At 43.0% G+C, this 23,728-nt stretch overlaps 1 protein-coding gene across 1 annotated transcript; it reads right to left on the reverse strand.

Annotated features, from left to right (window-relative positions):
• Positions 1-15,441: 15,441 nt before the first annotated feature.
• Positions 15,442-18,561, reverse strand: LOC144276636 (F-box only protein 39-like). The gene is made up of 3 exons (XM_077836867.1): positions 17,548-18,561; positions 16,341-16,517; positions 15,442-15,570 (listed from the first exon to the last, which is right to left on the reverse strand). Exons 1-3 carry the CDS (start codon positions 18,559-18,561, stop codon positions 15,442-15,444), a joined length of 1,320 nt encoding a protein of 439 aa, XP_077692993.1.
• Between the last annotated feature and the right edge of the window lie 5,167 nt (positions 18,562-23,728).

The raw sequence follows: 23,728 nt of genomic DNA on the forward strand, positions 1-23,728 counted from the left end.
TGCATCCGATGAAGGTGCCACAAGTACTCCTTTTCTTTTTGCAAATACAGACTAACACGGCTGTTACTCTGAAACAAGTTCCTCAAGTGTATCTGCCTTTTTTCCCCTTGCAAATATATTTACACTCTCTGGACTGATCACAAATAGCTTGCTGCAAGTCTGCATTCAAGCTGGTTTTGGTTAGCTGATTGGTCATGCTAGTCACAGGGTAGTGTTTAGGTGTCCTGATTGGATTACCAAAAAGGAAGCTCAGTAAAGAGGACTGATTAAGCATATCCAGTCCACAAACCCATGTGTGTCAGTTTATAATTCACCTCCCATGAATGCTCGGGCACGTAGTTTGGAACTGGGTTCCTGAGAGCATTTGGAAGGATAAAATTAAGTTCCTCAACTGTTTGTAGAAAGTAATTCTCAAAAGATCCCAGAGTATTGAATTGTTAGTATTGGTTAGTCTAGGAGGACATGGAGGTATAACGATCTGAAACCACTGATGTGCTTTACCTAATTTACTGTTAACTGTATAGCAACATAGTTTCTTATTTTTGTCACAGAATGCAAAAGGTTGTTTTCATTTTCCTAGGCACACTTTCTGTGTTGGAATAACTGTTCAGGTTGACTAAATCCAACAAGGCAGTGCTCTAAGAATTTAGTACCTGTTCTGTAATTCTTCCAACGTGTGACCTCTTCACGGAGGCATGAAATCAGATTATTAACATTACACTGATTAAAATGAATTGTATTGAAGCTAGTGTAATACCGTGAACCACATGACCTCCTGGTCAGCTGTTTCATTGCCTTAAATAGAATTGCATCTCTTTTTCAAAAAATGGCATTAAAGCTGAGCTCATCAGGAGTGCTGTAACTATGTGAGCCTTTCCTACCTGAGCATCATGCCTGATTGTAAACAGTTTAGTCTAGAAAAGACTTTCTGCACCGCATGTTCTACAGCATTATTTCAGAATTCCACCCACAGCTGTAGCATGTTCTCAGAGGTCTAATAAAATAAATGACTCATGTATGTTTAGTTAAGAAGGTAAAAAATAAATTAATATACTCTGTGTATACTCTTCAGTAACATGTGGTCCTTCACTCTGACATGATTCTATGTTCCAGTGCCATGAAAATGATCAGATTCTCTGTGCAGCGCCCTATGCATGATATAACTTCCCTGATCCTGAGCTCATCTGCAAGTCCCTCTTAACCTATTTCTACCTTGCTGCCTATAGAGAACCACGTTGGTTTGTATATAAATTGTCTCTAAGTTGCCTGTTGTTCCCTTTCTCCTGACCTCTGTGCTTAGATTGCGAGCCGCTCTGAGAAGGAACTTCTCCTCAAGTGTTGGGAAAGAGCTTGCATGTAGTGGGCACTACGGCAAATAAATGAATAAATGTTGAATAAATGCTGAATAAATGAATAAATACGAATAAATGTTGAAAGCTGACAAAACCTACATCCCTTAAGTTATATGTGAGGTACACAGCAGCCGTAAGTTCTACACTAGGATCCTACGATTTCAACTAATTCCTCAGTTGAGTGCCTAATTCTATAAGGCTAAAACAAAATGCAAGTTAACACTGTTGAAAGATAATACAAGTCCTTTTGTCAGTTAAATGGCAGGCAATATACTGGACAATGCAATTTGCATGATCCTTTCCTGGTGAGAAGGATATCAAAGGAACCTAAAGTGTTCAATGCAAACCTCTTACCAGACACAGTTCAGTATCCTTCATTTATACTTAATAAGTCACATTTTGTCTATGTCCTCTTTACCTCTAGGCAATGTGTTTCAGTTAAGACTTGTCAACGCTGAACCTCAGAATGAGTGAACACAAAAGAGGATTGAGATTAAGAGCTCCCAGGTGTAAAATATTTGTCATGCACAGTTTCCCACTTGTGTATTATGGGGGAAAACAAACAAACCCATGCATTCACTGGGTAGACATTGAAGACTGTTTTTTATTATATCACAACTCAAGAATCTTGTATTATATCACTTAACTGTACAGAAAAGCTACTCATGAGAGACCAGCATTCAGCAGTTTTTAAAAAAGCATTGTGGCATATATAAAGGAGAAATGAATGCCTTGCCATCATCTATTGAACCGTCATTGATCAGATGAATTCACTGATTTCCTCTTGAGGGCAGGGACTGTTGTAATCCCATGTGCGTGAACAGCACCTAGCATGTTGTGGGTTGTGCTACTGGAACACCAGTAACAAGCATTGCCAAGGAAGCTTGCCCTGACAGTGCTGTAGCTACAACACAAGCATGATTTTCAACAAATGGGTAGGTCAGACCCTTGATCCTTCAACTTGTTGCGTGTGCGTGAATCTGTGTGCTACTGAAGTCAGCGGGGCTCCATCTGGGTTCAGCAATCCACCTGCACAGTTCTTTTTGCAGGTTGTGGGCCATGATATCAATCTCTTAGGGCTGTAGTGAGACTTAATATTTGTAAAATGCTCTGAGACCTTCAAATGGAAAATGCTGTAGGGAAAGCAAAGATCAGTAACTCCAGAATGATGACATCACGCCAAAACTCCAGCTGCCTGTCTTATTCTTATGGATGCAAGCCCCATTTCCCAGACTTCCAGTTCAAACATGTTTCCAATAAAGATCTCCCTGGGCCTGCCAACCCTTTTGCTATCATCAATCACCATTTGGTCGTCATCGCACTTCATGGTGCGGAAATGAAATGTCACCTTTTTGCAAAGCCAAGGAAAGTGTGTTATTGAATTTTTTTTTTTAACTGAGCTGCTAGCATCAGTGACTAGAATATTTATGAATCTGCTCACCCACTACAGCCTTGTCAGGGACCTTCATTAAACAGCTCTTATTAGGTCTGTAAAGGAATGTGTCAGCAAAGTTTCAAAAGCTAAATGGCATGATGTAAGTGTGTGCAAATGTAAATACCAGTAGCATTTTTAACATGTTCTGCTGTCCCGATAGTGCAAACTCTTGACATCCAAGAAATTGTGGAGTTACGCCACAGAACTAGACCAAGTCAACAATAGGCCCAGGGACCAAACTGACTCTTGAAAGGAACTGTGAGTATTCCTTCTTGAATCGAGGAAATGTCTCTAAAATCATCAGTAACCATCAGCTGTGTACATTTATAACCATGAAACATCTCTTTTGTTTCTTTTTTATGCAGTTCATCTGGAATCCATTTTGTTTACAAGGTGGTCAGTTAAGTTCTTCACGGGGGGTGGGAATTGTGCCTTATAGGAGACACTTTAATTGACATAGGATCAGGTTTGCAGTGCCCTCAGTCCCATGGATCCAACCATTGTCTGAGAATAGTGACATGTTTATATGATCTGAAACATAAATACAGTCACACAAACTCCCTCTTAATTCACTTACACTATTTTTAGAATCAGATTTGCAGCAGGGCTCATCCTTATGCCAAGTTTAATTCGATGTGACTTTAAAACAGGCATTCCCCTGAAATACCAAACTGCTGACCATTAATCATAAGGTTGCACATACCACGTTATAGAGAACTGGGTACATTTTTGTAAAGAATGTGTGTTTCTTACTTCATTCTTTAACATGCTTAAATGGTACACAGACCTTTTGCTGCCTCTCTGCACTGGAGTAAATTTCACTCTTTTTGTGTTTTATAATTTCCACATCAAAGGACTGGTAGTTAAACTATGAAGACAAAAGTTGTGGTCCTAAATTGCCCCGGCATTTGGGTGCAACAGCAGAACCATCATGAAGCAGAACTTACTTTTGATCCACTTATAAAAGTGGGTCATTCAACTACTCTCTCCTCTCCTCTCCCCAACCCATCTCATCTTAATTCCTCCCACATTTGATAACACTGCTTTCTCCAGGACTGTCTCTGTGTCTAAATGGAACAGTAGGCCATAGCAAACATGCACCTGGCTTCGTAATTCACTGTAGGCACAGATTATCTGTCTTCAAAAAAGATGAACCTTCAGACAAAGTTAAGATGGTGACACATAGCATTCTTTGTAGCATGGGAGACTGACCTTTAAGACACAGTAAGCATAAATCTGGACAAATTCATACGTGTAGCATTCTGGTATTTTACCTCTCTGTGTTAAGGCTTATGCTATTTTCATAAAAAACACTGATTCTAATTTAAAAAAAAAGTTAATGGGGCTAGCAAGATTTGTCAGGGGTTAATGAAATAACTTAGTGTCTCCAGATCAAACTGAAGAATTAAGGTACACACTAAAGTCTTAGGCTAATTCTAGAATTCCAGCATGGACCTGCAGGGACCGTAGAATGTCAGATTCTATATCTGCTGTGTAGATCTGTGAGACTGAGTTCTATCCTTTGTCCTTTCTATTCATTTTAGTTAAGCAATGATTTTCCACTTTTAGGAAATTACCACCAGTCCTGTTTTTAAGACTGGGACAATAACCTAGTAATATAAGCACCTATTACAAAGCAGGACAAGTGACAACTTAATTTTATCATTTTTTAAATCTCCTGGCTTTTCTTTCTTAGGTGAATCTAAGCCAATCATTTAACTTTTCGGGCAGAGCTGTGGTGATTTTATTGGTTCTTAGCTCCATCTAGTGACTAAAAGATATTTCTCACCCATGCCAATGTGGATTTCTAATCAGAAAACTTCTCTGCAATATAGGTTGCAACTCCCAAGAGGAGGAAGGAGGGGAACTTGCCTGCCAACCTTAATATTCTGCTATCCTCTTAGGCTATATCTACACTGCACTTTCGTCGGTAAAACTTTTGTCGTTCAGGGGTGTGAAAAAACACACCCCTGACCGACAAAAGTTTTACCGATGAAAAGCCTCCTGTTGTGGGTGGTTTCTCTCCCGCTGACAAAGAGCGGCTACACTGCGTGCCTTACAACAGTAAAACTTTAGCAGCACAAGCTGTGCAGTCAGTATAGACATATCCTTAGTCTCCATCAATGTATCTGTAGGATTAGCGTGTTCTCACTCTGGATCCACTTCCCTGTCAATTGTATACATGCACTGGTCTGCTGTTGTGTACAGTATTCTATGCAGAACGAATGTTCTGACTGATTTGCTTGATGCTGGCCTTCACTTAATAAAATATAACTTCTTTGGTTGTAAATGGCACAATATTTAACTTCATATGGAGAAATGGGCCCTGAGACTCTGATTCCCCAGGGTATGGTTAGCAGGAAAGAGGATGTGGTTGTTACCACTGTGTTAACTCTAAGGGTCCGAAGTTTGGTCTTTATTATCATGTATACTTGTGACTTGACCCAAAAGAACCCTGAATGCAATAATAATCAGGTTACCCCTCATCACAAAAGACCAGTTACATACCCCAGGACAAATGTACCTTACATCTTTCACCAAAGTTAAAGCATCTAGCTAATCCTATATTAAAATAACTAAACATTTATTAGCTAGGAGAAAGAAATGAGTTATTTACAAGGTTAAAGTAGGTAAAGATACACACACACACAAATGAGTTAGTCTTTGGTTTCAAAAGGTAATAGAAACTGCTGTAATATGTAAGCTCTGTATATCCTTTAGGGCTAACCCAAGGTAAGCAGCTTAGGGATCCCTTGCTTATGCTTAGAAATACTGTCCTCTCCAAATTCCAAGCAGCATAGTGATGCAGTTCCTTCTGTCAGACATTTTTATTCCCTTCCCCCAGTGTTCAAACTGATGGAGCAGGTGTTAGTACCTGTCTCCTCTTCAGGGCGTGGCGGGGAGGGCAGGCAATCAACAAAATCTTTATCCTTTGATGTTTCGCAATAGCTCATTTGGTTTCAGTGGGCCTTTGTGGGCATAACCAGCACTTTGCACTAATCATAGGGTTCCTAGATGTCTGGTTTTCGACTGGAACACCTGGTCGAAAAGGGACCCTAGTGGCTCCGATCAGCACTGCTGACCAGGCCATTAAAAGTTGAGTTGGTGGTGCAGCGGGACTGTCAGGCTCCCTGCGCGGCTTCCAGAAAGCGGCTGGCATATCCCTCCAGCTCAGGGGTTGCCACGGAGGCTCCATGCGCTGCCCTCTCCCCGAGTGCCAGTTCCACAGTTCCCATTGGCTGGGAACCATGGCCAATGGGAGCTGCGTTGGCTGCCCCTGTGGGTGGGGGTAGCACACAGAGCCCCCTGGCCTCCCCTCCACCTAGGAACCGCAGGGACATGTCACCGCTTCCCAGGAGCCACTTAAGGTCAGTGCCACCCAGAGTCTGCACCCCGGAGCCCCTGCCACACCCCAATGCCCTGCCCCAGCCTGGAGCCCCCTCCCGGAGTCTGCACCCCACAACCTCCTGCCCCAGCCCAGAGCCCCCCTCCCGCACTCCAAACTCCTCAGCCCCAGCCTGGAGCCCCCCCTGCACCCCAAACCCCTCATCCCTGGCCCCAACCCAGAGCCCTCACCCTCTCCCACACCCCAATCCCTCGCCCCAGCTCAGAGCCGCCTCCCACACTCCAAACCCCTCGGCCCCAGCCCAAAGCCCCCTCCTGCACCCCAAACCCCTCATCCCCGGTCACACCCCCAGCCAGAGTTGTCACCCCCTCCTGCACCCCAAGCCCCTGCCCCAGCCCGGTGAAACTGAGCAAGTGAGTGAGGGTGGGGGAGCGCGAGCGACAGAGGGAGTGGGGATGGAGTGTGCGGGGCAGGGCCTCGGAGAAGGGATGGGGGAGGGAGCAAGGCAAAGGTGTTCGTTTTTCTGCTATTAGAAAGATGTCAACCCTAACTAATTAATATTGCTTTCCTGTTTGGTGAGTTGCACAATTACAGAGGTTTACACTGCAAATGTTCAATATAACTTTATAATATGGGCTACAGATGTTCTGAGTGAGATCAACACGCATAGAACCCTACAAGCTTTTCATCAAGTCTAAACGCTGAACACATTTTTATCAGCTTAGCCTGTGTTTTAACAGTGCTAACACACAGGTGAGCCAGACTGGTGTCCAGCATGAATTTCTTATGCCCCTTGGCATGAGCTGGCTCCTGGTCTGTCAGTGTTACAATCATGAATTGATAAAACTTGTGATTTGGGAACATTACATCCTTGATTAGATTGTAAACCTGTTGGTATAGGGACCATCTTTTTGTTCGGTGTTTGTACAGCCCCTAGTGCAGTGGGATCCTGGTCTATGACCTGGACTCCTGAGTGCGAGGGTAATACAAATAACAATGATAAAAGTGGCTTTCTCGCTGCTACAATATAAATTCTTTAGGGCAGGGCTTTGTGGGGCAAAAGGGGAATTGTGTTTATTAGTTGTTCAGTGCTGTGTACAGTAACGTCACTATACAAAATAGACACACAGATTAATTAACGTGTCACACCACGTTTCTGGCAGTGTCAGGAGTTGAATCCAGAATGCCTGAGTCCTAGCACTGTACCTTCACCACCACACCAACTTTTTGCTCCCGATTACTTGTCTGTAAAGGACCATGAACACTAACAATGTATACTCTAAATACAAATTATTGAATTATTTCTTATGCTACGCTATACAAACTTTAATATTTTCCTTTCTTTCAGGGTGTACAGTGCTTTCATTTATATACTGCAATTGTTAGGGGATCGTTATTTCTCTGACACAGCAGAAAATACTTTTTGTACCTTGCTTTCCCCTCTTTTTCCCCAGATAAAGAAGTTTCAGAATTCTTGTTACTGTTACCAGGAGCTTTTCTTTCAAGACTTATTTAAAGGTGGAAGTTTCACCTAAGGCGTGAAACCTTGCACGCAAAACCAGGTGAAATGACTTGCGAAGGTCACGTGGTAAATCAATGTCAAAGCCAGAACTAGAACTGAGGTGTCCTGACTCTCAATGCTATATCCACTGGAACATGCTGCCTCTCAATATACTTACGGCTTCCTTTATATGGGACCGATTTTCTTTATTGTCAGCAGATCATGTTCCATAATCACATTTGTCAGCAATAGACGGCCTGATTTCTCCAGCGATAGTCTTATTTCCATGAGGACAAGTGATGGATAAAAGACTGTTTATTGAAGGCTCTTTTTTTTTAACAAAAATTAATGATTTGTGGTTGCAAATGAGTCAGAAAACAATTTAAATCTGGCAAATGTGAGCAAAATTGCCCAGAATTATTGCCATAAAAATTCCTGTATGCTAATGTGTATGCTTGCCAGTGGAACCAGTTCTTATCATTCAGGAATATCTGTTCAAAAATTATCAGTTAAAATCACCAAACACAACTGGTGATAATTTTGCATCAAAATAGCCACAGGAACTGAGCTGAAAGATAATCCCCAGTTCCTACAGAACTTGTAAATATAGTCATGCTAGCCTTTTCAAAAGTTGTAGTAAATATTATATTGCTTTCTTTAATCACTAGATCTCAGAATGCTTTCCTAAGGTGGGTGTCCATTATTTATACACATTTGTTCTCCCCCACTAGCTGGCTAATGCATGTTCACCTGTAAGATCAACAGGTCCTGATCCGGCCTATCCCACTCACCATGGGAAATCCCAGGGTGGGGTAAGCCTGGCTAGCAGTTTCCTCATGCCTCCCTCTCCACCATTAGCACCAACAACAGTGCAATGGGGCTTGTATGCCCACCACCTGTGACTCTCAGAAGACTTCCCAGTATTGGAGAATGGGGATGTTTCCAGTGGCAGTTGGGGGCAGGGATTTCTGTGGTCCACCATCTGTTTTGCAGTGTCTGTGTTCCACATGGTGCTGTTAAAAGGTTGAGAAATGTTTCCAGCTTTGTGAACTAGTGGCCCAGAGATGAGGCTCTTTATCGAGTTTTGAGGACACATTCTTGTCTATATTTACAGCAGGGCTAGTTTGAAAACTGAACTATCTGGTGCAGAGATGCCATGATATTAGTTGACATCCATTATGGTGACACAGTGCAATGGTTGCACGGATAGCTGTTAGCCTGTTTCGCACCCTTTGCCTGGAATAGACTTTTCATCAACTTCCAAATCACACATTATAATTTTGAAGGGGTCAAACAATGGATGTACGTATTTTCTTGCCTTTCCTTCCACTTAAACACAGGGATGTGACCTGGGATTTGAAACCGTCTGCCTCCATTGCCATGTACAAACTTTAATTTGTACAAAAGCAGGGATTGCTCACCTTTCAACAGTACCTGTCATTAGAATTGGCACAATTCTCACTGGTTCTTAGTCATTGTGATGCCTGTGGCAATGAACAGCTTTGGATCCGCTTAGAAGTTTCTGCGGTTAGCAACACTGACACTTGCTCAGGGTGTTCTTAATGTATGATGTAAAGAGACAGCAAAGCATTTTCCATTTCCTCAGAAAAGATGTTAAGTAAATTCATGGTGAAAGATAAAGAGGCAGCAGGTAGATTCTACCACTGGAGGAGGAGAACTGTATTTGGCTTTGATCTTGATCAAATTCTGCGGCAAAAATTGTGTGTCAATAATAAAGAAGATTCTTAGGTTTTTAAATACCAGAGATTTTTTTGAAAGATCCAGATCAGATGAGCAAGATGAAGAATATATACAGCTGTGAGGTAAATGTAAGGGTGGCCTTCATTTTGGTGTGTTTACATATGGAGTCTGTTTCTGCATGGCTGTCCACAAATGTGTAGGACTGAGGCCAGTACTGCAGTGTGCTTCTACAGTAATTTGGTTGTATTAATGTGCATGTTACTTTCAACAAAACCTGAAAGCACTTAACTTTTTTTTTTTTTCAAACTTATTGATGGACCCTATAATAACCCTAGTATTCCTCCTTGTGAACGAGCCATAGGCTAAGCTGGAAGTTGTATACATGAACTGTTTGAGTACAAAAAAAGCTGAACGTGCTTTTTTTCATTTATAGACACAGCTTTATTCCCCTGCTCATATAACTAGAAAATGGTGCCGTGGATTATGCTCAAACTTGCGTGTGCACAGACAAAACCAGTATTTGGCTGAGACCAAGCATTTAAAATTTCAGCTGAAATGATATTTTTAGAAAATATTGAAAGCAAGTGAATGTGGAGTTCTTAAAAGATTTTCCTTTCCTCACAAGGGGAGTTCCACGTAGAATCAGGCCCCATGTATTACATTTATGACAGTAGTGCTAGCAACTGCTACAGTTGTTAAGGGGAATCATTTTTGTTACGTGTAACTTCATCCAAATCTCGCTGGTAGCTTTAACGCTTTTCTCACTCATTCTGCATTATTCCGAGTTGCTGTCTTCCAAAGTAACTGGAATCAGGCGGACACACTGACACTATGCTCTAGTTTTAGTGCTTTTCATTAGGTTAACAAAATAATATTTAATTCTATCCTTTGATTTATATAATTATTTTCCTGGGTTGTTGGGGGCTTTGCTGAGGACATTACCTCAGTCTGAATTTATAAGGTGGAATATGTCAAGCCAAGAATACTTTTTCATTAAATTCTGATGGAAAATGGAACATTATTTGTTGGGAAAATTCTAGCAAAAAATATTACGGTTTTCAGATCAGATTTAGCGCTAGTCAAATTTTTTCTCGAAAATGGAAAATGCAATCAGAAAATTCTCAGTTTTCCCTCCACCCCCAGTATCCATTTAGGGCTAGGAAGACGGGTCTTCTGAAGCAACTGGCATTAGCAAGGCAAGATACTGGCTGAGAATGGACTGTTGGTTTAATCTCGTATGGCAGAATTTGGTGGAAGTTATTACACACCTGCCTGCTTCCACATAAAAGATTCACAGTGACATTACAGTCACTTTGCCATGAGTAGGTGCGTTCAAAGACCACATTGGTTCAGAATGTAACTACCAAGGTTAATCTAGTGCACAGTTAACATTGTCTGAACAATTGTGTAAATGCCATTAGCTGCAGTCACTGCACCATTAATACAAACATGTCTGCTGCTGTCACAGACTTCCCCTGTGCTGTTGAGAATGCAGCCTCATTGTGCCCTGGTGAATGCAGCTGCACGAGGGGAAGGAGAGGGGGATGTCTGCGCTAAGCAAAGCTAAAGTGCTCGGACATCAGTCATTTGTGCCTCTTCACTTGAATGAACAAGATACTTCTGCGTTAATTAATATTCATGGCAATCAGGAGAAACACAGAGAAGAAGGTTATTTAGCAAATGTCTGATGTCTGCTGGAACAGTTCTGATGAGCTCTCGGAGGGCAGGGACTCTCTGTGTGTGTGGATGATGCCAAGCATTCTCGTGGGAGCTGACAGAATATTTTAGTAGGAAGGGGGTTTTTTTTATTTGTTTGTTTGTTTGTTTTGGTTTTTTTGTTCTACCTTTTATTCCTTTCTTGAGAAGTCAGTGCTGCGGCTGGGAAGGTAGTTCATTAGATGCTTGTGGGGCTAACCACACCCATAATTAGGTGGTTATACTCAAATATCTGCTGTGCAAGGCTCTCTCAAGCTATGGGGTAGAGCTGGTCAAAATGTTGAGTAAGAGCAGGTGGGGGGCATGCAAGCACCCCTTGAGCCCCGGTTTCCCCAGGTTGGCTGTCCCCTGTAGCCTCTGTTCCCCAGGAGGAGGACTCACAAGTCACCCTGGTTTCAGTTTGCGTCACTCTTTCTGTAGTTGGCTCAGTCTGCACAGACAAAGCCGCAAATCTGTCTCATTGCAACCTGTCACAGATAAGGCTGTTTTAGCTGTGCCTACTTTCCGTATTCTAGCATTTTGTTAGTGGTTGGTCTACATGAATGTTGTCTTAGTTAAGGTGAAGGCCTGAGCTTATTTACTTTGATGGTAAAACCTTGAGAGCAAGAAGTTATCCCATAAATACCATAGTGTGTATATATAGTGCATGGCTGCCATACTTAGGGTGACCAGACAGCAAGTGTGAAAAACTGGAACAGGGGGTGGGGAGTAATACGCACCTATATAGGAAAAAGCCCCGAATATTGGGACTGTCCCTATAAAATAGGAACATCTGGTCACCCTAACCATACTGCCTGGAAAAAACACAAGAAAACATTCTGTAGGACCTAGCCCTGTACTAGGAGGGAGATAGACTGGAAGATGTAACAGCTCTTCTCCATCTCTCTAACTTCGTTCATATATTCTATGTACCCAGTTAATCCAGATTCCTCTCAATGATGGCATTGCAATGCCACCTACAGCCACATGATGGCAGCACCATACAAATGTACTGAAAAGACAAGGTGGGTTTGAGGGAATATCTTTTAGGGGACCAATTTCTACTTGTGAAAGAGACAAGCATGTCTTTTCCACCAACAGAGGTTGGTCCCATAAGAGATATTGCCTCACCCACCTTGTCTCTATATCCTGTAGCCAACATAGCTACAACAACACCACAAACATAAATAGAAAAGGAGTACTTGTGGCACCTTAGAAACTAACCAATTTATTTGAGCATAAGCTTTCGTGAGCTACAGCTCACTTCATCGGATGCATACTGTGGAAACTGCAGAAGATACAGTTTCCACAGTATGCATCCGATGAAGTAAGCTGTAGCTCACGAAAGCTTATGCTCAAATAAATTGGTTAGTCTCTAAGGTGCCACAAGTACTCCTTTTCTTTTTGCGAATACAGACTAACACGGCTGTTTACTCTGAAACCTGACAAACATAAATGTATTGAAATAAACCCTGCCAAATTTAACTCAGCAGAAGAAACCTGCCTTTGTCAGGCTGATTTCTCCAAAGCAGAATAAGGTTAAAATAGTTATTTTATAGGAGAACTATTTTATTTCTAGCCACAAGATTGAACCTTTTGAATCCATTATTTTTTCCCTCTGCAGTAGGATAAACAAACTGATTCTCTGTCCTGATCTCAGAGACAGCATGTGATATTCAGGGCTCCATTGTGCTCTGACACACACTTGTGCAAAACTGAACTAACTTCACTGCAATTAATCAGGCAGCTACAGATTTTCAGCCTCAGAGCTGAAATGGGCCTAGTGTGTATTAATTAAAACTGACTTAAAGGCCTCAACAATGTCTGCTACAGGTCTTCTTTGTAAGCTTTCCATTTAACAATAAAGACATGAATTTTTTTTATTCAAGCAGGCTAAACTCTCCCGTTATCTAGTGCCATCCACATCACTATTTTTCATTGTGACAGATTTATATGGGCTAGTAAAGAAGTTACTATACAATTAATCACTTTTACATTTGGTAATGAAGGTCATCCATTGGGGAAATCTGGGTATTACCCCCCCTGGTTTTGGTGAGAACTAATGTGTTCTTGAGCTCAATATTAATTCCACTTTTTGAACAGTTTCACAACTCCCTTTAACATAGTCTCTTTCTTTTTTACTTCGCACTTCAGTATTTTACGCCAGATTTATTCATAAGGAGCCATTGGGCCCAGTGATTATACTGTATAGTGAATTCAAGTCATATGAAGACTGGTAGGACCAAATCTGCAGCCTAAGGAATGCCATAACCACTAGAAATGGCCAGTGAAAACAGAAATATTAAATATCTGGTCAAGATGTCTGCTTATCAGCTGAGCTGTTAATCATTCTCCGGCAAAAATAAATTATAGATCTATCCCAGTGATGGGAGACCTCCTCTCCTGTACTGGAGCTGTACTAAGGATGATTATGCCCACAGGTAACAAATCTATTGGATGGGAGATGAGATGTTGCGGTATTAAATGTTGTTTTTCTTATACTTCGATTGTCAACTGTCTGGGGCTGAATCAATCTTTTTGCTCTGCATTTATACAGCACCTAGTATAATGGGTCACAAGCCAGCACCTAGCATAACTGGGTCTCCTAGACATAGATTATTATACAAATACTAAATACACTTTTAAACCAGGTTTAGCTTCCCCTGTCAGTTTACTGGGTGTTCTCTGGGATACCTAAATGCATGAAGATCCAGCCTATCTCACCACTTCAACCAGACTTTCCTCTCTCTTTTTTTGTACGTCTTTGGGTAGGATGCAATGGTTGTGGATGGTGTTGCTTTGACCATCCTGGTGTCTAAATTCTTCTGTTTATCTGTTAAACAAATTTGACAGGACTAGAGGCAGGGAAAGCTTCCCATCACTGGTTCAGCGGGACTCAGTAGTGACCTGGAAGGAGCGACCAGCTTCAGAGGTGAAATAGGTCAGTCACGGGGTGCGTTGGGTCCTAAGTTTCTGTCCTTACAGACAGATGGCAGTGGTGCCAGTCAGGGCCAGTCAAGGCTGTGATCTTTGTGTTGTAGATGTGTGGCACTTGAGAACTGGCTAGAGAACATGCTTGAGCCAGACATTAAGTGACTGTAATAAGATAACTGCCTGTCCTGGCAGAATAAAGCTCTCTGCTTCCTTCGTGGCCATTGATGGGAGGGCCTAAATGCAGAGACCAAACAAAATAGCAAAGACGAGACACACAGGGCCAGGTGCAAACCACAGAATTTTAAAATCACCTGGGGCTCTAATATTGCTCCCCCTTGTATTACCATTATTCCTCAGTATTACATTCTGGGGAAGGTTATTTTGGTGCTTGGTTTGTGTTTATAAACAAATAGCCTTCAAAAGATACCAGATCTTTAAACATAAAAACAGGGAAAAAGCTACTGTCTAAAATTTTCCCCAGGAGTTACTAATAAAGCCTGACCACAAACTGACTCCATAGGTCTGGGTAGTCAGGAGTTTTATTAAACCCTCCATGCAATTCCTGCATTTTAAGTGCTCAAATGCACTCGCTCTGCTTCGACTTTCCTTAAAATTCTCAGAGTGTCTAGGAGCGCTGTCTTCTGGAAGTCACTGATCACAATGTCTTGAATTCCTAACGACGTCTTGAGCGGCTCTTTCATATCCTTGGGAATCACTCCAAGTGCTCCTGTCACCACTGGGATCACCTTTGTTCTAGCTTTCCAGAATTCTTCCACTTTGTGGCAGAGTTCTTTCTACTTCATTGTTTTCTCTTCCGCTTTCTTGTTTGTTTCTATCTGCTGGTCTGGTAATATCAATTACCATAATCTTGTTTGTTTTCTTTTCTACAACTATAGCCAGCCTGTTAGCCTGCACCATTCAGTCTGTGACAATTGTCAGATCCCATACAATCCCAGCTTCTTCTCTAAAGCACTTCCAATTCAGTGACTGTAATACTGCCTGGTGTGTTTAAGTCTCTGCTTGCCCCTGGGGCTCCAATGCTGACACTTGGTGACCTAATGATTATTATTGTTGTGCCCTGAGGCTCTATCTGAGATCAGGACCCCGTTGTGCCTGGCTCAAACACATCCTTAGAGACACAACTCCTACCCCCAAGAGCTGGCAGCCTACATAAACAAGACAAAGGGTGGGAGGGGACAAAGAGTCACAGAGAGAGGTGGTGCCTTGCCCAGGAATTAGACCCTAGGATCAGGTCTCCTGAATCCCACTCCAGTTTCCTATCTGTTGGGCCACACTGCCTCGTGTTTGAGTTTTAGTTGACTTTACCTTTCAGGAACACTGCTAATGACATTCAGATCTCCTTTAGACTTCCTCCAAAGGATGAATTCAGGCATTTCCAGATGTGACTGGGTTTTTTTTTATTATTATTATTATTATTTTTTTTTTTTATTCTTTCACCTCACAGATCACATGCCTCTCACATCATCGGGTAGGCGATGACAAAATAATTAAGCTCTGAGTCAATCAGGTCTCGGTATCTCCTGAAAATATCTCGCAACATTCGATCTTCTTCAATGGTTTCGTACCGATTTGTGTAAATCCTCACCTGTGCGGATGAAGCAAAATCATATCTGTAAGAAGCGCATTAACTGGCCAAAATTAAGCTCCAAAGCCCACAGGGCTACTGAGGTTTCTAGATAAGCCTAATATCTAATAAGATAGGTCATCACTGAGTCAAATCTTGAAGCCCTTGCTCAGTTTTTGCTCAGGCAAGACTCCCAGGCCTGCCAGTGAAAGTTGTGCCTCATGAAATGCTGAGTGAAAATGAAGAGACTCACCAATCCCACCTTGGGGTATTTCAATGGTAGGCGATAATGGGGAAGGAAAGACTCAGTAGGCTGAAGAGGGCTTCTCCAGGAGCCATAGATTCCTGGGACCTGCACATATCTTGGGGGATCTATAGAGGCACAAGCCAGTTCTGCTCCTCCTAGGACCCTGCTGGCTCCCAGGTAGCATAGCTCATTTAGACCAGTGTGAACACTGCTTCCTCTGGCTGCAGTTTGTCACAGGACTGTGCTTTGCATGGGGCTCCCTAGCCATTGTGAAAGAGGTAAGATCAGGGCTGTGTTATTTTGGAATCTGCTTCGTGGACCTGGTCTGCTCCAGGGAGATCCATGCCTGAATGGTCCTCTCTCAAGTGGATCTTGGAAATACATGTATGGTTCTTGCACTTTCTCGCAATCCTGTCCTCCTGTGTGTTAACAGTAATCTTAAACCAACATTCAGAGGAGGGGTTTGCATTACCCTGTTTATAAATCTGTGCTTCTACTTGGGTTTCTTTGGGTGAAATGCAACTTTTGAAACACATGATTTTACCTTCATGGTCCTCAAGGTGCATTTCCCTTCTGCTTGATTTTGTAACAGCCTCTCCACAAATGCGACACGGAGGAAGGCCCAGATTTTTAGGAAGAACAGTTTCTTGCATGATAACACAAGCTGCAGCAGCTCCTCATCCAGTGATTCGTGGCTGTTGTTGAATTCAAGCGTTAATTTCTAGAAAAGACAAATAGTAAATATCTATATCAATGGGCTGGGGGGTGTTACAGTTGCCATGGGATTCAATCAGCAAGCCTTTCCTTGCGCTGATGATAGGGTTGACTTAGAGGCAGGTCATTTTTTGTATCTTGGAGCTTATGTAACTTATAGTTCTAGCATAATAGCACCCAAAGGCCCCAATCAGAATTGAGCCCTGTTGTGCTAGTCACCGTATGTAGATAGCCCCTTCCACAAAGAACTTCCCATAGAGAAGGAAAATGCGTTAAATAATGATCAGAGTCCCTGTAATGTGTCATTATATGAGGTTCTTACATGGATTTCTAGAGATCAGTTCTGGAGAGTTTATTTTGATCCCCCAAAACATTTGTGTGTGGGGGAATAATTATAATTCGGAGGGCTGAATGTAAATTAAAGGAACATTGTGACAGTGGTTGATGCACCAGAGAAAGTTAACAGCAATCACTACTCGCAGATGCAAATGACCATTTTCAATCGTTAGCCACAAAGAATGTCTGTCAAGGGACATACTAGACATCATTTTTTATCTTCCTATAGATTGATTTACATATTAAACCTAGTATAGAAGATGCAAGATTATAAAGTAATAACTTACACTGGTGCATATACTTATGCCTAGGAAGATCTCAAAGCTCTTTACAATCTCCTATCCAAATTGTTTGAAAGGAACACTATATGTCTTCCTCCCTCCACTAAACCACAGCCACCTCTGTGGTACAAGGGCGCAGCAGTTTATGGAGAGGAAGTAATCTGTTCATGGCTGGGACCATGTTTTCTTTGTGTGTGTAAAATACATAGTTCAGTGGGCCCAACTGGGATCTAATTAGCTAAACTGAACCTTGGTTGAGAAGTTGGTGTTCACATCTCTTGTGGAAAAACTGCCTTGTGGAGCTCTAATGACCTCATGGGTCAGGGTTTCACTTTTACACTGACAGTTTGGTACAATGCCCACACGGCCACCTGGTTAGATTAGTGACAAAACAGTAAAACGTTGCTGTTCCCACTATACCTGCAGAATGTGTTTGTAGGCTGGTAAGAGATAGGTGAGGGTCGGCCTCATCGACCAGTCCGGGTCACTGAAATAGCAGCTCCGTAGACTGATGCTCCTGAGTGGGATCTCTGCTAAGAGTATCTTGGCTAGACTGTTGTGCTTCATGACTCTTTCAAAGAAGAAGTTCACTTTCAGTTTGGGTGCTCTCTTGGCTAGGTTGGCCCAGGACATCCCCCAAACCACCTGCCCGTGAGGGTCATGGATGTGGCACTTGATGTTTATTGTCCAGAGAGAATGGGCGTTGTGCTTGCACAGGATTTCCAGCAATTCATTGGAGATGCAGTTGTAATTGAGAGTCAGGATGACCAGGTTGCGGAACGTGGACATAGTCTGGTGGAACAAGGGGCTGCTGTAGATAGAAAGATAGTGGCTGAAGAAGTCTTCTATGTTGATTTCAGAGGCAAAACTTTTGTTTTTCAAGTAGCTCAAAGAGCTCAAAAGCTCACAGCCTTCTTCCAGCGTCACTCTTGCTCCTTTCAAGCTGAGATGAACAAGATGTATGCCCATTCTTTTCAGGAAAATAATTAAGTTCTTGATAAACTGGTTCCTAATTATGTTTCTCCAGACCAATCGGTCCAACTCCAGGTGCTGAATAGTCAGGGATACCAGACGGCTGTTACATTTGCCCAAGCGCGAGAGAAGCCCCCTCATAGTCACTTGAAATTTTCGGGTCAAGACAGCATTGTAAGGATTCAGGAACTTGATCTCTAGGTGTTCCAAGTACTTGCCAAATCTCTTGACGTACCATAGAGTGGATTCAAACTCGGATATGTTTGACCTAGATGGCCGTCCACTAAAGGTGATTGTTCTGGTTCTCCAGAGAAAGCCTGAGTACATGGCTTGATTCCATCTCTTACAGACTAAAGCAGCCCGAGATCTGTCCCTGTCATCTAGCCACCAGAAGACATGGCTCAGGCAGACGTTGGGCAAATAAGCCCAGCAACTCTGCTCGGGTTCACTGTCATTCTCCATCAAGGAGACAGTCAGTTCCTGTTGGGTGCAAACCAAAGCTTAGATGGTCTCTAGATCAGGAAGGCTGTGGCTAGTTTAATGTTACTTGACAGATCAAACACTTCCAAGTGAATAGCAAAACTCCTGCCTCTTTACATCCAAATGCTGGTGACCACATGAGCTCTTGGGTCTAACCTGAGATCTAACCTAAATAAAAAGAGCAAAGCAATGAGAAGAGTACAATCACACCAACAGCACAGTGTACAACTTCAGTTCTTTGGCCTCGATAAAGCTTAAACATCACACGGTAAAATGATATAGAGGTTTCAGTATCAATCTGCTACATTTTTTGTCTCTGAAAACCCTAGAAGTTCCTAGAAAATACCAATAAAACTGAAGACATCTCTTGTGGGGGATCAGTTCTTTCTTGAAGCATGCTATGTGCTTGGAGCTGTACAAAGAGTTGCTTTCCTTTGCACTGCAAAGATTAACAGCACTGACTATCTAAATGAACTGTCTACATCTGCTGATCTTAGCTTTTCTGGGTTAACATCACAGCCTATTTCAGGTGGCCCTTTAAAAACCTGCGGAAGATTTTTAAAACATTTTTGAAACTGGTCTAGCTCTGGGAGGCATAAGATCTGATGGAGAGTGGTGAAAATAAGAGACAAGAAATGCTTGGGATGCAAGAAGAGGTTAGTTACCCGTTCTGCTTAGGAGGCATTCAGACCCCAGCAGCCTTGCTCCCTGCAGGGTTCAATGATCACCTGGCCTGCTCCCCCACGATAGCGAGCTCAGCCATTGTCAGGGAGCAAGAGGTAGCCTTTGTGATGTCATGGGCACTGACTTGACTTCATTGCAAGCGGGAGCAGTGCAGCCTGCTGAGCAGTGTTACACACTGCAAAGTCAAGGGGAGGGAAAGATTTATTCTTTGGGGGTTCAGTGTGAAAAGGGAATCTCAGGGCTGGCTGCAGTACATACTTCTCCCTCCCTCACCCCCAACAGGTGATGTATCTGGAAGCTAAGTGGCAAACAATAAAGGCAGAAAGTAGTGCTTGCTACAACTTCTGACCTAGGAACTGTAAGCCTCCTGTGTAATGATTTGGGGAATCTATGTACAACTTACTCTAGTTGGATTTTATGAGCTTTCTGTATTCTTATATCTTAGACTGTCTCTTTCTGTGTTCTGCCGCATGCTCCCTGTGCTAAGGAGACCGAAGAGTGGTATCTGCTTGTCTGTCTATGAATAGGTTGGTCAAGACTATCAGCCCCTGAATAGCTCTTGCCTGGGAAGAATAAAGAAGTAACTATATTCCAGATAAAATTTCCTCTAACTTCTCTGTAGGGGGTGCTGGAGTTTGAAGGAATGGAATTTCCTGAGAAGCAGGGCAATTAAAAACTGAGAGGGACTCAAGGAGGCTTGGGGAAAGAGTGGGGCATGTTTCTGTGGCAGAAGGATCCTTTTTTACTGAGGGGCCATCTAAATAAGAAGGAAGCTGGCTGCAGGGAAAAATATCCTGTGAATCAGGGGGAAAGCCTTCTGAAGGACGGGGGGTACTTGGATGTCCCAGAGGACTCTGGCCAAATCAAGACTGGTGAGGAAACTGAGGCAGGAAGGGAGCGGGGCATAGGTCTTTATTGTTTTGTCTAAATCTGTACATTTCTTGTGCTAGCTTAAGTCAGGAATAACTGTGTTACAAACTTTGACAAAGCCTGTTCGTTATCCCTGAAGAGGTAAACTCTAACCCAGACTGCCCACAAGGCTGGAGCTCTGGGAAAGGATGCGCTTACGCAACAGACCTGTCTTTGCGGGGAAGGGATCAGCTTTGATCCTGGGGGCCTGTGGCAACTGCACTGTGACTTCCCTTCTGTGGTCGAATGTGAGCCAGAGAAGCCAAAGTAAAAGATGGTGCTTGAACCCACCCAGAGCAAGGGAAGCTGATGAGCACATAGGTCTAGTGTGGTGTAGGGTTGCCAGTTTTTTTTTTTTGGGGGGATGAATTCCTGGAGATTTCGTCACAGGACATTATCTTTAATTCCTGGAGACTCCAGGGCAATCCTAGTGTGGTGGGACCCAAAACCAGCAGCTGGGTGATTGTGCAGCAGGGGGTCATGACATCGTGCATGCAATACAGACTGGTTCCTACTGGTGATGAGATAAGGCCTTGCTTTCATCAGAACTTTAATAGACCAGGATCTAACTTCTCTCCACTCAAGACAAAGGTGTATGGAGAATCCCGTGCTCTGTTAGTAAGTTTGCAGAGAAGCAGATCTGGAGAATAAATGTGCTTCTACCCAAAGCAGCCTCACAACCTACAAGTCTTAGAAAGTGATTAGCTAAGATGATTAACATGCTTCCAGGAGAGCAACAGATGGTGGGGGGGGGAAGTGATTATTTCTCCAAACTCCACCTAAAACCCAAGCCCCACACACTTGTGACACCAAAATAAGATGCTACTCTCAAGCAGGTTGTGCAGATCTTCCTACTATGACCATCTCTCTTCTTTCCTGCTTTTTATTGTCACAGTTAACAAAACTACATGAATGGGAGCCATTTTCAGGTCTCCAAGCTACATTTTAAAGACTTTTATCTGCAGCCATAAAGGCTAGACACTTGAGACTTTCATTTCACAAACAGGCTTTGAAATGCAGGTTGGCATTTTGTTTTTAATATCAATAGAACTGAGCCAAAACCCCAGAGCAGATGAGAGGAGAACACCCATTATTGTTGGGGAATTCCAAATACAGATCTGACTGTAGCCTGAACCCATCATTTGTTGTTTGTTGTTTGTTTTTTAACAGCTGTCCCTATTACATTCAGAACGATCACTTGCATAGAGGGCAGTCAGATAAAGGACCAAATTCTGCCTTCAGATAGGGAGACTTGAATGCACATCTGTATCTCGAGGATTCTGTAGATAGAGAGATGTAGCACTCAAAAGCTGATTGAAGCAAGGCAGATCCAGGTCCCCTTTCTCCTTCCTGTAGAGAAAAGGGTGGAAATCAGTCTGTAGAAATCTGAAGCTAAGGCGCACAAAAGGACAGAGAGGAGTTTGAAATAATGCATGTGCGGGTTTTGCTGGGAGTGATGGGAATCGGGATGATATTAAAGGAAATATTTATGCACCTTTATGAACAGAGATGTATTGGACTATCAGATCAGTCTCCTGATTGGAAGTGGCTGAAGCGCCATCACTTCAGACTTTTAAAATCAGAGCACACAAAACACTAGAAAATTTCTGTGCAGCCCAATCTTGCATGGGCAAGGAGACAGGGCTTTTCCATTTCTGACTTCTGTGGTTCAGAACTCATCGCACTCACTTCTTAAGCTATAGATTCTTCTGTGGTGGTGGTGCTGTGTTGTATAGCATCACTAGATGTCAGCATTGAGTTTGGTGAAGAGAGAAGCAATGCAAAATGGAGTTCACAGCGTGTGTGGTGTGTGGGGGGGATTAATAGACAGCTTCGCACAACAACCCACCTTCATTTTTCAAAAGGAGGATAAAGTTCAAAAAAATACCTTGTGGGGAAATGGCTTAACAGTGAGTACTTGAATTATTTTCCTCTGCAGCAGCGTAAACAGCCTGATTCTCTGCACCTGTGTTTTCTGTGCATTAAGCCCTGATATACAGCACATACTGTACTGTATCTGATTTTGATTCAAAGCCTTGCCAGTTGTGGAATATGATGTTAAAATGGGATGTTTTTCCCCTTCTGTTCATTATAATGTTCAATAGCCACATGGATTAAAACTCATTTTGAACACCAAATCCAGCTGTTCTTACTCTACAACGCTGTTATGAAGCCAAGGGGAATGCTCTCTGAGGAAGAGATACAGGATTTGGCCCTGAGTGTTAGCAATAACAACTGTGGCTGGGGTTTTCAAATGGCAACCTAAGGTGGTTAGGCACCCAGCCCCCACTGAATTGCAGTGGCATCTATATGCTTAACTCCCTCGGGGTCCCAGCTTGTGTGTCAGTCTTGGAGCCAAATACTTGAGTTGGGCCAGAGGTGCTGCTTGTGGTTAAATTGTGGACACTTTATTATTCAAAGTGTGCACAAACCTACCACTGGGTTAGGTCACTGTCAACCACCAAACCACATCTGTGGGTTTAAATTGCTAAAAAGTTATAGCATCCTCACAGCAACTGAGTTGCAGATGTGTAAATTTGGTTTGTGTCTCACTGCTCCCACTGCATCATTTCTGTAACTGTTGCTCCTGTCCCCCTGCCTTGCGCCCAAACCGCCCAGAATGCAGGTAAATGACACAAAATGCCACCCCACCTCCCTCGTATCTCAAGCACAGGTCAGATGCAACTCTTGTCTGAAACAGAACAAATCGCTGCATAGAGGAGGTTTGGGGAAGAGGCAGATGAAGATGGCTGTGGTTTTACACGTTATACAAACAGCTTTCAGCCTGATGGATACCAGTGTGCTTTGCAAGCTGCATACGGGGATCGCATCCCTAAAACATAGCTTCCTCAGGGGTGAAACAGAGCAAGTATTTAACGGTGCACAGCAATGCTGCACAAAAGGTATGAGAGGGTGCAGAGGGGCCAGCAGGCAAAGAGTTAATTCACTGTTCAAGTCTTCTGCAGGTGTAGAAGGGTGGCTAATGAGTGGGGAGCTGGTGGCCTAATTAGGAGGTCTGGTGCAAGCTGGTAGTAGTCTGGTCATATGAGTGTTGCAGTGTTTGTAGCTTGAGTAAGGATGTAGCCTTTCTGTGAACGCTGGTTAATGCCTGGTCTTCTCTCGGTAAGAGACAGCTTTTTGTTTTACATCGATTCTGTGGGTTGGCTCCGTTTCATGGGTAAGAAAAGAACATCTTCCCTAATTGAAAGAGCAGTGGGAGTTTAGGTATGAAGTAGAACAAGCTAAACTGGAGTTTGGCTAGGACACTGGTGTTAATAATCCTGCCCTTATAAAGGGGGGCGGGGGGAGAATTTCATGATCCCTGCATTTAGGAACTGAGTATTTATGCCAGCTTTTGTTCAAAATATGTCCTCCACCCAGGCCCCCCTCCCCCCCCCCGCTAGTTCTGATCTAAATAGGTGAGGCGCAGAAAGCAGACTGTAACAGTTCATGGTTGTCTTTAATTATTCATAACTGGACCCTGCAGATAATGGGAACTTGTGTCTGTACAGTGGGGGAATCCATCCCTTACCCAGTGTTTTGAGCTACAGAGCGG

Source organism: Eretmochelys imbricata, chromosome 17 (genome assembly GCF_965152235.1).
Source record: "Eretmochelys imbricata isolate rEreImb1 chromosome 17, rEreImb1.hap1, whole genome shotgun sequence".
In the NCBI taxonomy this organism is placed as follows: Eukaryota; Metazoa; Chordata; order Testudines; family Cheloniidae; genus Eretmochelys; species Eretmochelys imbricata.

What these genes read in the sequence shown, in the direction of transcription:
- LOC144276636 (XM_077836867.1), bottom strand. Translation starts at nt 18,561, where the DNA reads ATGGAGAATGACAGTGAACCCGAGCAGAGTTGCTGGGCTTATTTGCCC. An exon ending in CCTACAAACACATTCTGCAG is followed by an intron (nt 16,518 to 17,547) that starts GTATAGTGGGAA and finishes TGTCTTTTCTAG; the next exon opens with AAATTAACGCTTGAATTCAA. An exon ending in GCACCTTGAGGACCATGAAG is followed by an intron (nt 15,571 to 16,340) that starts GTAAAATCATGT and finishes TCATCCGCACAG; the next exon opens with GTGAGGATTTACACAAATCG.